General features: G+C 41.7%; 2 protein-coding genes across 4 annotated transcripts in view; one reads left to right on the top strand and one right to left on the bottom strand.

Annotated features, from left to right (window-relative positions):
- KCNC1 (potassium voltage-gated channel subfamily C member 1) overlaps positions 1-4,940 on the top strand; it is a 77,676-nt gene extending 72,736 nt beyond the window's left edge. Inside the window, exons 3-4 of the mRNA XM_074230171.1 lie at positions 1,775-1,963; positions 4,792-4,940. Of these exons, the coding sequence (XP_074086272.1) occupies positions 1,775-1,963; positions 4,792-4,856 (254 nt within the window). The 3' untranslated portion in view covers positions 4,857-4,940. The remainder of the gene's footprint in view (positions 1-1,774; positions 1,964-4,791) is intronic.
- Positions 4,941-5,471: 531 nt separating this feature from the next.
- The window catches only part of SERGEF (secretion regulating guanine nucleotide exchange factor), a 255,800-nt gene continuing 243,938 nt past the window's right edge, over positions 5,472-17,333 (bottom strand). Inside the window, exon 10 of one of the 3 annotated variants that reach the window (XM_074230170.1) lies at positions 5,472-16,472. In XM_074230170.1, coding sequence (XP_074086271.1) covers positions 16,291-16,472 — 182 coding nt within the window. In that variant the 3' untranslated portion in view covers positions 5,472-16,290. The remainder of the gene's footprint in view (positions 16,473-17,333) is intronic. The other 2 variants (XM_074230166.1, XR_012477147.1) reach the window with 2 other exon arrangements.

The following is a 17,333-nucleotide window of genomic DNA, read 5'->3' as shown; positions in this document are numbered from 1 at the left end:
CTAAAACAGACTTAAGAGCTATTTTAGGAAATATAGAAGAGAATCAGTTTTAAATATGAATGTATAGAATATTTTGAGAGCAACTGGTCTGGTCTCTATGAAGGGATTTAAGTAGATTGAGTGGTCCAATCTAAAGAGGGAAGGGATAAAATAGAATGATTAACCCGGTCTCTATGGGAAACCAAAATTGTCTGAGTAATTAAATTGGTGACTAGAGAGAGGGAGAAGAAGACTGCATTAAATCCCTAATCTTTTCATGGGGACACAACTAATCAAATAACCAATCCAGTATTTATGTGTGATAGAAGAGACTAAGTGATTGGTCCTTTAATCTATGAGTAAGCAAGAAGAATGGGGATTAGCCTGGTCTCTATTGGTGGTAGTGTAGGGCCATAGAGGGAGGATAGACAGAGCAGACTAATCATACTGCAGTCTGTACAGGGAGATAGAGAGTAGCAATGGACTCTTCATTCTGGTGTCTATGGAAGGAAAGAATAAAATGAATGGCTGGTTTAGTCACAGTGATGGAAATGAATTAGATAGTGGCCAGTCCCATGTCTATGGTTGCAAGGATTTACCAGAGCAGACAGAGAGCAAATATGAAAGGAATGTTGGATTGGAATCACAATACTTGTGTCTGGATCCAGACTCTCTTATTTATTTACCATGGGACTCTGTCCTCATCTGTAAAATGAGGTTGTTGGACTAGATGTCTCCAATGTCTCTTTAAATTATAAGTCTAGGATTCTATGTATTACCAACCCCATCTCTATAAGGAGATGAAGCAGGTTAAAATACCTCAGTTTCTGTATCTGTGGATGGAACAGACTGAATTAGTGATTTGGTCTTTATGGCAGGATCAGAATAGCCTGAATTCTCTAGACTGAACTTGGTTTGATCTCTCTAGGCAGGTTGAAAAGACTTGATTAATAACCTGGTGGAACCAACTGGATTGGTCTTTATGGGGAGAGAGAGGACAGACTCCAGAACTGGTCTGATCTCTTCAGGGGAAAAATCAGACTTAATGACTGATCCATTGTTGGACCCATGTTTAGAGAGGCCTAAATAACATATGTGGTTCTTTGGTTGAACTAAGTGACAAGCTTGGTTTTTATGGAAGGATGGAGACTGATTGATTAGGACCTTTAGGACTGAACAGCTATACTCATCTTTGTATGGGGAATGGAGCAAATTGGGTGACTATCCTTGTACTATGGGAGGATGGAGAACTGTATGACCTCTACAGAGGAAAGAAGCAGATTGAGTGACTAGCCTGGGTTCAGGAGGAAATAGTTTCAGGATTTCGAATTTGACTCTGGAAAACTCTGTTATCCTTAGGTTATGATATTCTGCCCACCCCTTCTTCCAATCCATTGTTTGTCTTTTTTCCTTGAAATCTGTGTCTGATAGCTGCCCCCATGAACCATTCCCGTGTCCATTCTGTGCCATCTGCCCTCTGCTGGACTCTGGCCTCCTCATTAGCTCGGCAGCCCACCGGCCCTTATCACACAGCTCATCTTTTTGCAAACTTTGAGCAAACTCCAACCTGGAGCTCTCTGTGGGTCAGTAGGTTGTCATAACACAAACAACAACAAAGCTGGTGCCCTTCCCGTCTCCCTTGTCCATCTCTCGTTTGGATTTTGGAGGGGACAGGAATGACCTACAGGGCCTCAGACCATGCTCCCTTTGCAACTATCTCCCTTACAAACAGCCTTTCCTTCCTCCCACTAAATGGTTTTAAGTGTTTCAATAGCTTCTGCTTATATGTTTGAAGATTCCAAACTGAACGGGGAGGTGGCCAACGCCGCGCTGGCGAACGAAGACTGCCCCCACATAGACCAGGCCCTCACGCCCGATGAGGGCCTGCCCTTTACCCGCTCGGGCACCCGCGAGAGATACGGACCCTGCTTCCTCTTATCAACCGGGGAGTACCCGTGCCCGCCTGGTGGAGGAATGAGAAAGGGTATGTAGAGGAGGTCAAGTAGCTGCTGGGCTAGGGGCCTGATGCTCTGGGGGAAACGACTGCCTGCCTGCCTCCCTCACTGTAGAAGGGAGGGGAGGGAGGAGGGAGAAGGGGAGTCTGGGGCCCTCTGGTGGGGCAGGGAGGGGTAGAAAAAGGGGTGGCAGAGACACTTCCAGGGAGGGATCTAGGGAGGAGAGAGAGCCAACTTCATGTCTGTACTGGATGCTTCAATTCATTTCTTCAACATGGAATCCTAGAAGTAACTCCATAGCTTAGCCTCTTTACACAGCCATACTAGCTGGCCAAATGGCAAACAACAAAAAGAGAGAGAATATTTGGAGGGAACCTTGATTCAGTGCCATCTTCTGGAGACATGCCAGCAAGGGTCTGCATGGGGGCAATTCAGTTTGGTTTTTTTGTTGAGAGGTCTTGGGTCTTCCAAGCTGCTCTGACAGACGGTGCGGTTAGGCAAGAGAAGGAAAAAGTGGTTGGTCTGTTGGGCTAGTATTTGTCTTCCTGGTCCAGCCCAAGAGGATCCCCATGGACCACAGGGTCTCACCCATCAAATAAATGCACTGGAACCTGAACTCCACTGGTGTTGAGGGAAAGCTTGGCTGACTCTAGCCTGGTTCTGAGGCCTCAGCAACAGCAGACTCCCTGAATAAGGGCGCCATGAAAGACCTGTTTTATCCCACCAAAAGAAAAAAAAACCAGCAAAAATTTTAAAAGGAAGGATGGGATAGGGGACCTAAGGGCTTCTGTGTGTCCAACAGGAACGGTGTTGCAGTTAGGGATATAAGAATCCGCTATTCCCATGAGCCACTGAAGTACTTGCTGATGCATTTTTATAGGATGGTGGGGAGGGGGGCTTAGATCCAGCCTTGGGACCAGTACTGCACTTGGAAGGCCATTCATACGTGCTTCTGATTAAATAATGAAACACTGGGGAAGGGATTAGTGCCTACTGATGTTGGTTCAGGCAAGGGGTCAGAATTCCCATATGCCTCAAAGGTGGCTAAGCTCCAGAGTGGAGGGCATGAGACCTGGTCAATCCTGGACTCAGTGAGACCCTACCACCTTCAAGTGATGAGTCTCTCCACTGGCACTTTTTGTCTATAATCAGGCATCTAGTTTGACTGCACTGGAGGCTCCAGGTGCCTTTTCCCATGACTTGAGCATGGCAGGGGCTGGGGAGAGGATTGGGCACCAGGTGGCTTCCCATGTGGGCTACCAGTGGGAGCTACATTTGGTCAATGCTGGGAATGATGCCCATCCCTTTGGGCTGAAAACTCCAAAGCACCGGCATGTGGTTGGTCCAGGGGAGGTGAGCAGAATGGGGGAGGGAGAACCTCCCTCTTGAGGTACTGCATTGACCCAGTTGCCCTATGTATTGTCACTGATGTGCATGTCCAAGGCAGTCTCCTAACTGGTGCATGCTCCTGGGCTCTCCAATGCTGAGGGCAGGTGGGAGTATCCCTTGAGCAACAGCTTGGAGTAGTTTGGGATTATTTCCAGGTGCTCAAACATTCACTATGGTTAAACCAAAAATGAAAAACAAAGGGACAACAGAAAGCCTCGAGGCAATCGGTAGCATCTCAACAGAGACTTGGGGAAAAGTTCTCTGGCCTCTTGCATTTTGGCCATGGGTACGTGACCATCCTGCCTGCTTCCTGCTGTTGTCTGAATTAGGAGAACATCCCTGTTCCTTGCCTTCTCCTGGCTCTGCCTCGATGGCCTTGGGAAGCCTGCTTCCGGTGAACCTCCTCCTAGCATGGCACTGCATGAGGGAACAAAGGCCTGCCGGCCTGGCCTCTGCCAGACCCTATTCTTAGCCCATTTCACTGTTGATCCAATGCTGTCCTTGTAGTCTATTCTTCTTCTAAGGAAAGGCTACACCCTACCTTGAAGCCTCAGCAGCACAGGGAGCCTAAAGAAGAAAGCAAGAGGCCTTTCTTGGGGGGCTACACTCTTCCATTTTTCCTGACTAGCTCTCAACTGATCTTGGGCTCCCAATCCCTCCATTCTAGAGCACATTGGATCAGTAACTGAGAATGGTCTAAAATACAAAAATTAAAAACCTAGTTTTTGCTGCCTCCTCAACCCTGGCTGTGCTGCACGTGAACCAGGGCACAGTGGACCAGAAGATGCCACATTTTCTTGTAGCAGCCACAAATCCCAGGAGCAACTGATCGTATTAGGGAATGGAGAACCCTCTAAAATTGCTGAAGTGGCCTAGACTGGAGACCATACAGTCCTGGTTCCAAGACCTCCTTGAACAGTGGGCAGCATAGGCAACTGGTGTATACTTGATGAACGGCAACATCTTCTGTCTGGCTGTTACAGATTGGTGGGGAGGGGTCATCCTTCAGCTGACCATCCCCTAGCCCATAATGGTCTTTTGTCACAGGGCAGGGGTAATGTTCATACATGCCAAGGACAGGAGACTTGTTTTTCTCAGGAAAATCTGAGTCTTAGGAACGCATGATGAGATTTGCACCTATGCACACGTTGGGAGAAAGAAACACAAGAATCTATCCAAAGGAGTAAACTTTGCTTAGAAAACAAATAGGAAAAAGAAATAGATGTGTCAGCTTGACTAACTACTTGGGAATGACCAAACAATCCAAATGGAGAGAATTATACCTGCCTCTGCATGTAACTATTCCACCTTCTACCCTCTCTTTCCATTCCTTCTTCTCCTCCTCCCTTTTCTTCTTCCTCCTTCCCCCTCATCCTCTTTCCTTACCAACTAAATAATCAGCGACCCCCCGGGGAAAGGAGAGGACAGGGAGAGAAGCTCAAGTGTTGATTGTATTCTTTACATGCAGATCTTTGCAAAGAAAGCCCTGTCATTGCTAAGTATATGTCAACAGAGGCAGTGAGAGTGACTTGACAAGGCCAGAGGACCGAGGACACTGGTGGCTAAAAAAAACATCTGGGTGGATCTGCAGCCCCTCCTCACCCTTGGACAGAGTCAATCCCGCCACGCAGGTTCGCAGGATGAGTCCGCGTGGTTTTTTGGGCCTTATTCTAGGATGGACATAGGCTTTCTCTGCAATCCAATGGTAACAAACTGTAGAAGATTTTTTTTCCTTTCTTTTGATTTTGGGAGTTTTTTTGGGGGGGTGGGGGGAGGGAGGGTTCCCTTAGCATGACTTGCATGAGGTAACCAGAAAAGTAGACAAACCACAAACCTACAATTGTATGACTCTTTTAGAAGCAAAAAAAAAAAAAAAATCAGTGAGAAACTTCTCTATTTTTCTTTCAATGTTCTTTTACTTTTTACATACATTGTAGCCAGACTGTGAAGTCTTCACAAACCTGTATGGTTCTTTCTTCTTCTTCTTCTTCTTCTTCTTCTTCTTCTTCTTCTTCTTCTTCTTCTTCTTCTTCTTCTTCTTCTTCTTCTTCTTCCTCTTCTTTTTTCTTCTTTTTTGTTTTTGTTTTTTGTTTTTTATTTATTTTTTTTTTTTGGTACACACGATACAGAGCTATGGTTTTTTAAAAAAAAGGCGATCGGCCTTTCATCGGTCATATTGACCACGCCTTCATAGTTCATCTCTCCTATGGAAACCCACTGAGAACTTTGATCCAATTAGAATTGTGAGAATATGCCACCTCCACTGTCCTCCCTCTGTTTCCCTCCGCATGTGTGTGACCCATGGATCTCTCCCAGGACCCATGATGACATATCATAGTCTTGATCAGTTTCCCAGCTCTGGTTCTGTTGTATTCCATTGGTGTAGAGATCCAATGTGAGTGCCCTTCATGGTCAATTGTTCATGATGAGTAGAGTCTGCATTCTCCAAGTGTTACTTTGCCAACGGGACTCAGAGAACCCAAAGATCAGGAGACCACTCAAAGATCAGGAGACCACTCAAAGATCAGGAGACCACTGGGGAGAAACTTGCCTCCAGATTTATTAAAAGACAACCAGCATTGTATGCAGTTAGCATTTCACAGTAAATATGCATGTCCCATGTTATGCAAAACAACTCTAGCATGAAATAAATTTTGTCTCATGGTTTCTGTGCCTGCTGTATAGTCTAAAGCAGATTTGTTTCTTGAAACAATCAGAGGTTTGCAGAGATACACTTCTGAATCTCAAATAAATATACTATTTTCCCATTAGATATAGGACAGTACCTTGACTTTGGTCTGATTCCAAAATTGGGGGGGAGGGGAAAGAAATGATATTTTTGGAAAAAATGCTATAGTTTTTAAAACATCTTGAGCTTTCACAAGCACTAACCAGCATTTCCTGCAAAGACAGAAATGACCCTTTCTCTCCATATTCTCACCCTAACTCCTCAATAATAAAAAGTTGACTTTTGAGTTGATTCATTGAATTGGGTCTTTCTTACCTTCTGAAAACCTCAAACTTTTACCTTCACACACACACATTTTAAACTGGACAGTAACACCTCAAGGACCACCACTACTAGGCAACTCAGGACACTAGGGATCATTCAAGGTCCCAGAGCTCACCAATCATAAATTGAGGCAGGTGGGTTGGTGGCCTCAGTATCAAGGCAAAGGACTATTCTCATAGTTTTAGTGGCTTGGTCCTTGTCTTTCATAGGGCTGGTTTATGAACCCATTTAGTGAGTGAGGCAAGTCCCACCTCTGGAAGAAAATCTCCTTTCAGGAATACCTCAATTCTGAAAGGTAGGATGGACTTACTCTTTCTAAATGTGGATCTCAGGAAGGATGAGAAACAGGCAGTTACAAGGTGATTCTGAAGAATAAAGAAGATAGGAGAGGATTGACCACAATCCTTATGTAGTCTACTGATCCCCAATAGCACTTCCCTCTCCTATGGGGTAAATTGTTACTCTACACTGCTATCCACTTCTTGTGTTTACGTAATGCCCATACCATTTCCTTTGCTGCATCCCTTCCATAATCTCCTAGTTTAGGTGCCATGAGGAAAAAAACTAAATACTTCAAATACACCATAGTAACTTCGGGCCCATAGAATCTAAGATCTATAGCTGAAAGAGATATTTCCAGTTCAATCCCTCCCCCCATTTTGCAGATGAGAAAACTGAGGCCTAGAGAGGCTAAATTACTTGCCATGATCACAAAGGTTGTAAATGACAGAGACAAGACTTGAACCTAGATCTCACTCCAAAGCCAGTGTTCTATCAACTACACAACACTTCAGCGTTTATCTGCCTGAAAAAATAAAACAACAGCAAAAACAACTTGAGGGGAGTCAATTCCAGTCCTTCTTAGAACCAGAGAGTAGGGGAAAATCTGACTCCATTATTTTACAAATGGAGAAACTGAGGTCTAGAATAGAAAGTCACTTAAGTAAGGTTATGATCTACTCCAGCTTCATCATTTACAGAAAAGGAAATAGAGGTAGAGAGGAAGAAAGAAACATAGATAAAGTCACCAAGTCAGGCATTGATAAAACCAAGACTAGAGCCCAAGTCTTCTTTGGTCTGGCCGTCTTCCTATTTATCTATGCTGCCTCTTGAGAGTGACTCCCCCTGGTCTCATGAAAGGGATCTTTCATAAGGAACTTCCCCCTGGACTCATGAAATTCCAGAGGAATAGGTATTACCTACTCTGGAATTTGTGGTCACAATCCTGTCATATGCCATAAACAGATAAGGAAAGGAAGACTAAAGAAGTAATCTCTGACCTGATATGATAATCCAGATTTACAAACCAATACAAAACCTGATGTATAAGTATGCACTCAAACACATCTGGATATATCTATCCTTTGATGATGGGGAGGGATTATGTGGGGGTTATTCCTACTTTATGACAGTAATTCTCTCTTAAATGGGACTTAACCAACGATAGACTATTTTTGCCTTCATTATCTTCTTTGATTTTCATACCTGTTATGGGCAGTAGGCAAATCTAGGATCATTTTTGCCATTTTATAGATTTCAAAAATAAAAACTATAAGTTAAAAGTCTTAGAACTGGATTTACTTTCCAAAAATGCAGTTGACACAAAATGTTCCCAGAACCCAGTTGTTATATGTATCGAGGTTCACATTCAGCTAGAGATTGTGACTGGAAGTGAACCATTGCTTGGTTTCCAGATTCAAGTGGATTGGAAATGGATGGAAGAGCTTAGAGAGATGAGTAGAATATTAAATTATTTTTAAATTTCAAACATGTGAAGTGTCAACTCTATGAATGTGAATTTGTTACCATGAGGGAATTCCCTCTTGGGAATGGTTGATGCTGCAGGTTGTATGGTAGGCCTTCCAAGTTTTTGTATGTTCAGTCTATGAGGTACATTAATTTATTATGAGGTATAGTCATTTATTCTCCTATATCTAAAGCTCCTTGATCATCACACCACAGGAATGAACTTGATATATAAATAGACATCACTATCCTCTAACGTGATTAAAACTAGTCTTTGGAAATGAACACACCTATTCCTTCTTCTCTTTTGTTAAGTCTTAGAGAATACATGGTATGTGGGGGGGGGGGGTTCTCTTGCCCATTGGAACTTCAATCCCTTTAGGAAGGGCCAGTAATAAAAAGGATGGTTTGGAGAAGAATTGAGATCAGTCAGGCTTCCTTCTCAGTATATCCAACCTTGCTGGGCTATCATATTCTTAAATTGTGTTCAGTGGAGTAGCTTTCAACATCACTTAGACCCAAGTAAGTTCCTAGACATCTGTTCATAGTCCCTGTTAAAATTCACACCTTCTGAGGGTGACCATTCTGATATGCCTGAACATACACACACACACACACATACAAATACAAATACACACACACACACACACACACACACACACACACACACACACACCACACAACAATGACCACTCAGAGGATTTTAAAACTGGAGCATCACTCTGACATGGAAGCACTGGATGGAGGGAGGGAGGAAAGTTTAGGGGTCTCTAGGACTGATTAATGACAAAATTCTCCCATCACATCAGAAAGTAACCTGTTACTAGAGTCCCAAACAGATTTGCTTTATACTGTACCTGATGTTGTGTGTAACAGACCAATCTTCCCTACATCTGCTGACATACAGAAGAAAGAAAAGGGGAAGGGAGGAGGGAGGCAGATTAGCTGTTCTGGATGAACCCGGGATCTATGGAAGACATTCCCAGAGTAATGCGACTGCAGAACAACTCACAGCTTGGGTTGGCAACTTAGGGTGGCCAGAATTTAACCTTTGGGTCCCTTTTTGGGATCCCTGATTAACTCATACCCAGAAAGGGTTCCAGGATATTGTGCTATGGAATTGGAGAATGACACTAACAGATCTGCCTTGAAGTATTGAATAAAAATGTCTCATTAATCACTTTGGATCTGTTATCTTGTTGGATCTCCAGGACAACTCTGTCAGGTAGGTGATACAAGGATAAAAGTCCCCATTTTACAAGTAAGGAAACTGAGGCTCTTGGTCATACAGCAAGTAAGGGGACAAGCTAGGGCTTGCACCCAGAACCTCAGACTTCAGCCTCAGTGCTCCACCCCACAAAAACAATGCAATTTCCCATCAGTCAATGAGAAGTTTCAGACTCAGGCAGGAGCCAGAAAGACAAGGAGGGAATAAAATTTCTTAGGAACTCTCTGCGTGACTTGGAAGGGAATGGGAAAGATGCCAGAGAGCTGAAGAGTCTGAGATTGACCTGATTCATTGAACAAGGGCTTCCCAAGTTCTTTCTGTATATTTGTGGGGATCATGAATGGAGATCATACACAGAATCACAGATTTAGAGTTGAAGGACCCTCAGAGAGCATTTGGCCAACTCCTTCATTTAACAGGGAAACTGGTATAGAAGGAGGGAGAGAAGTTCAGGGGTCTCTAGGATTGCTTTATAACAAAATTCTCCTATCACATCAGAAATTAATCTGTTACTAGAATTCCAAACAGATTTGCAGATTACACAGGTTGACAGTTCTTCAGATTGATGAATTTGTAAGTGTTCAAGGTGATAGTAAAGTTTGCAAAACACACATGATCCCACTGACAAATAAGAGACGGAATAGAATGACAAAGGATAGACTTTAGAGCTCTAATATAATCATAGTAGTTCACTTTTAAGTTGAAGCTTTAGGTTTTACAAAGTGTTCAATGTATGTGACCTTATTTGTTCTCCACAGTCACCCTTAGAAGCAGGTGATATTATTAGACCCATTTTTAAGATGAGAAAATACAGAGAAGTGACTTACCCAAGGTCACAAAGGTAAAAAAGGCATCTAAAGTGGGGTCTTCCTGACTCCAAGTCTAGTGTTCTAGGAAAAAAGGGAATCAGGGAGGACTGGGGTATTCATGGAAGGCTTTATAGAATAGATGATCTTTGAGGGATGGGTGAGATTAGAGGCTCTGACATTTTTCAATATCTCCCAGTGCTGTTGTGAAATGATCAGTTTCTCTGAAATTGGGTAAAAGTTGAATGACCATTGAATCACTACAGAGGCAGGGAACCCATTAACAGGTATTTGTGGGAAGCCTCACTGTTCCAACATAGTTTTAAGCACAATGAAAAATCCAAAGATTAATTCTACCAGTTTCTATTTAGTAATCACATGGCTGACTTGTTCCTCCAGTTTATCCCATAATACACTGTTTCTCCTCAATCTTATCATTGATAATGGCTATGATAGCAGGAATCTCTTCACGTTACTATCTCCTCACATACCCTCTTCTTTCTATAGCTTAACCCTAACTGTCCTGATCCCTACATTCCTATTCTCATCACTTCCACTGGTTCTGTGAAACTAATCCTCATACTACAGGAAATCAACTCTCCATCCTCAATATCTTCCTCATCTGCTTCTCTAACTAAAACCTGGTTTTCTCCTGAGGCCACCATAGCCTTCACTGCTCCAACCTAAGCTAGTTCCTCTTTCTCTCATGCCTCTTGACACATAGAGTTAAAAGATGTGATTAGCATCCTCCTTTCATCTTCCACTGCCTTTCCCAGACTTTTGTTCTGCTGCTATCATTCAGTGACCTTGTCTACTTTGAGGTTCATGAAAATTGTCTATCACCCTCTCCTGACATTTGTCACAATCATGTATGACCTGGATGACTGCAATACATGCTTTACAGTAACCTTTTCCAAATTATCCCCAAGCATCATGCTCAGCAACTTCAAAATTCATGTGGAAGAGCCTTTCCTGGACTCTCAACCCCTTGGTCTCCTCAATGCATGATTTCCATTTCCACTCTCTTTTACTCATCCACTGAAATGAGCACATCTTAGATATCATTAACACCCATCTTCCATCTCCAATATTCAAAATTCTGACATTTCATTGACTTCAATTTTTCTGTCTTTAGACCTGTTACCCATTCAGACTTGCTCTTCACCCTCATCATGTCCTCCAACAATTTCTAGATCCTTCCCTCCCCCCCGCCACTCCAATATCCCTACTCTGGCTCTAGTCTCCATCACCTTTTCAGGGTCTTTATTAATGCACTATCCTCTGTTCTCAAACTTCTTGTCCTATGCAACTTCTAACATGCTAAGCCCCAACATATGTTTTCTCTACTACTTAGTCACAAACCATCAAGTGATGGTATAGAAAGCCATAAAACTACACGGAGCCATTCTATAATGCCATGCTATCCAACTTCAAATGGTCCTTTACCACTATATGGCAATTCTTTTCTTCCTCTCTGGTCTCCTCCCTATCAAAATCTCCACAGAAAATATCCCAAACTTTCTCCACACACCTCAAACTTTTAACTCCATCTTCTACCCTATAAAAGATAACTTATTTTCAAGATTACTGAAAAGTTCAAAGTCATTCAGCTTATATTTCCTTAATTTTCCTTCCTACAAATTGTCTACATTTACCTTCTCTTCTTTCCTTCAAAAAATGAAGGAGTCTTCCCATTCACCATTTTTTAAACATCTTTATTTGTGCCCTGAAATTCTAACTTTTCTGTTCTCTTCCCACCATCTTTAATCTCCAAGTTTTCTTCTTTTTCTTCATTTCTGCTTCTGGTATCCTATTTTAAAATCCTTATGTAATTTTTTATCCTTGTTTCATGTTAAATTTCAAGAAAAAGCATCTTCTCATCATCCCTTTTGTTCTTAGTCACCAGACTTTTTTCAAAGTCATTAATGATTTCCAAATCCAAACCCCTTTCCTTGCCCCAACTCTTTGCCCTTTGTTTTTCTTGATATTTTTTCACTATCTGACCCAATTAGAGATAAAGTTGCCAAATGGTCAACACTTGCCTGCCCTTTATTTACATAGGTCAGTTAATTTTTATTGTTATGTCAATTTATGACTATTTTTTGTTTTTCACTTTGGTAATTCTAGCTGAACATTCTTTTTTTCTTGATGCTCTCCCCTCCATTGGAATTCATTACAATTGGTTCTCTTCTACCATTTTGATTGTTTGAAAGTTTTCTCTTTCTCCTGCCTTATAAATACAACTATGCCTCAGTGATCCTTGCTCAGTTCTTATCTTTTTCTATACTTTCACCATTGGTGGCCTTACTGAATACCAAGGTTTCATTAATCACTTCTTTATAGATGACTTCTAAAATCTGTATCACCCATTTTGACCTGTCCTTTGATCTCTAGTCATGAATTTGGGGGATAGGGAGACACAAGTCAATCAGGGTTAAATCATTTACCTAGGGTCACATAGTGAATAAGTGTCAAATTTGAACTCAGGTCCTCTTGACTCCAAGACAAGTGCTCTATCCATTGAGATACCTGGTGATCTCTAAAAAGTAATATAGGCTCATCAGAAACAAATCATGAATAGGTTTGGTGGTATGTACCTATAGTTCCTGTTGTTGGCAAAGTTGAGACTGATAGATCTTTTGACTCAGGAATTCTTATTGCTATGATAGTAGGCCACCTAGCTGCCCCCAGTCATGCATTTTTAATATCCTATAGTACAATCCCCCAAATATCCTGCCACTTATTTCAAACTTAACATTTCTCAAGGTAAATCTTTTACCAAACACTTGCCCTTCCTTCCAACTTCCTTATGTCTGTTAGTGACAATATCAACTTCCCAGTCAACTTGATTTGAAACTTTTGAATTACCCTTGTTTTTCCACCCTTCCTCTACCTGTTGCTTTCCAATCAATTGCCAATTTCTATCATTTTTATTTTAACAATATTTCTGGAATCTATTCCCTCTTTGCTAGCAACAATGTAAGTCCACCTTACCTCTTGCCTGGTCTACTAGACTTTAACCTCCTAATTTATCTCTCTGACTCTAAAATCGACCCTTTCCAACATGTTTCAATCTCTAACAGCAAACACATTGTGATCTTAGGCAAGTCACTTAACTGCTTGCCTCAGTTTCCTATAATATAAGAGAGTTGAAATGGATGACCTCTTAGGTACCTTTTAGCACTTTAATTCTATGCTGTGTGACATTCCTGGTGTGCTCCAGTTGAGAATTCAAAAATAAAAATGAAATAATCCTTATCCTCAGAAAAATTACATTCTACTTACCATTTTTATCTCCAGTATCAAGCATCATGCTTTTTGCCTATCCCAGGTCCTCAATGCTTGTGGAATTGAAGTAAAACTATAATCTTATGCTTTCATCCAAGTAGAAGAAAAGATGGCATTAGAAACATGGCGAGCATAGAAGAATTTGATTCAAAAGTGAGACTTCAATATCATACCCTCCTAGTTTCAGTTAGCTCTCTTGGCTAAAGCCCTCCCCAAAGAGAGGAATGCACTGCAACCAGCAGCAGTGCAAGTCCTTGGACAACTAATAGAGCTTTTCCTGTGATTCTTTGTTACTCCAAGGGAACTATGCCTTGGACTGGAGAATGATATCCCCAACCATCTCCTGACATAGGAACCACTCAACATTGGGCAGCAAAGAAAATCACATGTGCATGTGTATACCTGAAAGTGTGAGCTTGGCTGCAAGGACAAGTCGTCTGAACTAAGTTTTGAAGGGAAATTAAAATTCTAAAAGGATGACTTAAAAGGATTTAGGAAAATAGAAGATTTCATGCTGAACCTGTGGAGTAGTGCTAGCCCAACTCTGCTAGGTAAAATAAATTAAAATAAGTCTAGAAATTGGATGGAATGAGATTATAGATGATCTTGAATAATAAGCTGATCAGTTTTCTTCTATTTGATCGGCAATGTGAAGCCATTTAAGACTTTTGAGTAGGAGAGTGACATGGGCAAATCTGTTTCTTAGGAAAAACATTTTTTTAGGTTTTTTTGTAAGGCAAATGGGGTTAAGTGGCTTGCCCAAGGCCACACAGCTAGGTAATTATTAAGTGTCTGAGACCGGATTTGAACCCAGATACTCCTGACTCCAGGGCTGGTGCTTTATCCACTACACCACCTAGCTGCTCCAATAGGAAAAACATTTTTTTGATGGATTTTAGAGGATAGATCAGAAAGAGGAGAGACTGGAGAACAAGAAGACCAATGAAGAGGCATTTACAATAGTCTAGCCAAGAAATAATGAAAGATCTAGAGTAAGGTGATGGTCAGTCAATTAATTAATTAGGAGCATACTATATATCAGGCACTGTGTTAAATGCTAGAGACACAAAGGAAGGAAATAAGTATGGAAGGAAAGGAATAAATGAGAAATTATGAAGAGAGAATCTATAGGATGTGGTTATCAACTGGATTTAGGTGGATCTGAAGAAAAAGGAAGAATCAAAGATGAGCTTAGATTATAAACCTGTGTGACTTGAAGGATAATCATAACCTTAACATAGAGAGATTTGGAGATGAGAAAAATTTAGAATGAAACATGATGAATTCTATTTTGAACATGTTGACTTTGTGATGTAAACAAGTCACCCAGGAGAAATTGTATAGTAGGCAGATCTGTGGGATTGGTTACATGTATGCACGTTCTTCCCCCATTAGATTGTAAACTTAGAAAGCAAATAAAGTATCTAATCTACCTTTATATCTCAGCCCGCAATTCAGTCTTGTACACAGTAAGAACTTAACAAAGGATGGTTGAATCAAATTATCATATTTAACAGAGAAGGAAACTCAAGGTTATTGAACTAGTTTGTTCCAGGGCTGGATCTAGAATCCAGGTCTCCTGATTCCCAGGTTGGTGTTATACCTGGTAGTAGAAGGGAAGCTTAAAGAAGCTCTTGATTTCGGCAGCACTGAAAGCTGTTAGGAAAAAGATGGAGGTGACATGACCTTGCAGAGAACAGATGGATCCTTAATCTCTGTTCCCCAATCTGTACACTCAAGGTTGGAACCCCTCCAGAGGAAGGTGATGACCAAGTTGCAGGCTCCATTTCAAATACTCAGAGTCAAAAGCAGGACAAGCAAACTGAAGCCTTCTGGGTGACATAATATACTTTGGTTTCAGGCCCTCTAAGCTCTGGTAATCTCTGATCAGAGAAAGAATCCATACTTTTGATAGAATTATTGGAGAAGCTGCTGCTTGAAGGTTCCTTGCCTTTAGTTGGTCTCTTCCTGGGCTGTGTTCTCATCAAAAATCAGTCACCAGGAACAGCATCCACAATCATATCAGGGTAGAGATCATTTTACCAACCCATGGTATATCACATAAATATGGGAAATCATAGATACACAGAGTACTTAGGAATACAGTCTTGCCTTGAGGAAAATCTTACCATTGATTAGGTCAAATATTTTAAATGAGGACCACGAATTTATCTTTAAAAGTTATATACTTTGATAACAGAATTTTAAATATAATCAATTTCCTCTGTAATCCAATATATTTTATTCCTATTCATCAAAAATATTATTTTGAGAAAGGGTCCATTGGCATCCCTAGGCTTCTAGATGGTTCCATGACACACAAAAAAAAACTAAGAATCTTTCTATTAGATTATCTCTGAAGTCTTTTTCAAAACCACACTTCCAATATCAATGGGAAGAGGCTACTGCCTTGAGCACCACTGGAGGCTAGTAGAAGGAAGATGGAAATGACTTGATCCTGCAGAGAACAGATGGAACCCCAATTCCTTGTTCCCTAGTCTGTATGTATTATATGTTTGTTACCTTTCAGAGGCTGTTAATGATGCTCCTTTGTTCTCATTCTCATTTGCAGAGGAGTGAAGTTTCTTAGATGTTCAGTAAATTGCCCTTTCCCTGTCTCACATCCAGTTTGTCAAATGGTCAGCACTTTCTAAGTACTTACCCATTTTTACTTGTTGTTCCCCAGTAAACAAGCCCTTTCGCCACACATATTTTCAAGGACAAAATTGTCCAAATCAATTTTATTAAAAATCCCATTAATCATTAAATCTCCTATCTTGAGATATTCTAGGTCGGTTTTAGAACAATGTCTGTGCTTTTTCTCTTTGGTTTCTCTTGCTGTGAGTTCTCCATAGATTCTGGCTTGAATCTGTGTCCAGGTGGGTTCTAGTACAATGATGAGGAAGCTGGGGCTTGGCTAAGGGCAAGAGAGTGACCAGCTCCACAGCCCACAAGGAGACACAGGGCTAACCTTGAAGATGCCACCAGCTTTGGGGTCCAGACATTGACTTCGGTTCCATCTCCACACATACCATGTTCGTTCCAGCCCCAGGAGTAACACATGCTTCCTACAGAAGAGAGGAGAAATGAAAAACATGAATTTTCCTCAGAATACAGCAGACAAACCTCTGGGCTTTGGACTGCCTTTCCCAGACCACTTGGGCTAGTTCATACTCTTTAGTACAGAAGACATTTTTGGTCATTACAGACATCTCTTATTCCTGAGGGAAAAAAGACACCAATATTGGTCACTGTCCTCTAGTTTAGAGAAGGACAGGTGTCTGTACATTTGGCTTATGGATAAAGATTAATCCCCTTGCTACTGTGACTAGGAGCTTGAGGATAGGGAAGGACTGTGCTCATTCTCACTGGCAGTCAAGCCAATTGCAAGACATTAATCTGGAATAGGAAGGAGGCCTGATGGCTCTGGGCCCAGTTCACCACCTGGTTTGGGCAGTGTGCCCAGCCCCAGATAGTTTTACCAGCTGACAAGCAGCAGGAGTAGGGGTGGGGGAGGGGCAGGGCCTGGCCACAAGGCAGCATCCAGCAGGTCCCTCTCCTCCTAACAAATGGTTCACTCTCTAGAGAGATGGGGGTATTATTAGGGGTACTATATATATTCCCAAAGGTGGGGATCTAGTATAGGCTGCAATTCAGAGACTGCATAAAGACCCCTGAGACATCTCTGTGCTTACTGATATCAGGGACAGGGAACACTAACATTGGGCACAGGATTGTTAGCCTCTTTCTCTCTTGGGCAAGTTTGCTAGGCGTTTTTATTGGCGGACAGAAGAGTTCATCCTACTGCCCTGATAAAAAGTAAAGTAATCCTCACTAACACATGGGATTGCACCCTACTCCCAATGGCACATCAGAAAAATCTTTAGGCCTAGTGAAAGACTTCATTTGGCAATAAATGAAGAGAACCA

This window comes from Macrotis lagotis, chromosome 3, assembly GCF_037893015.1.
Source record: "Macrotis lagotis isolate mMagLag1 chromosome 3, bilby.v1.9.chrom.fasta, whole genome shotgun sequence".
Lineage (NCBI taxonomy): Eukaryota > Metazoa > Chordata > Mammalia > Peramelemorphia > Peramelidae > Macrotis > Macrotis lagotis.
Note: the sequence above shows the minus strand (reverse complement) of the source record. Positions and strands in the feature narration are given on the sequence as shown.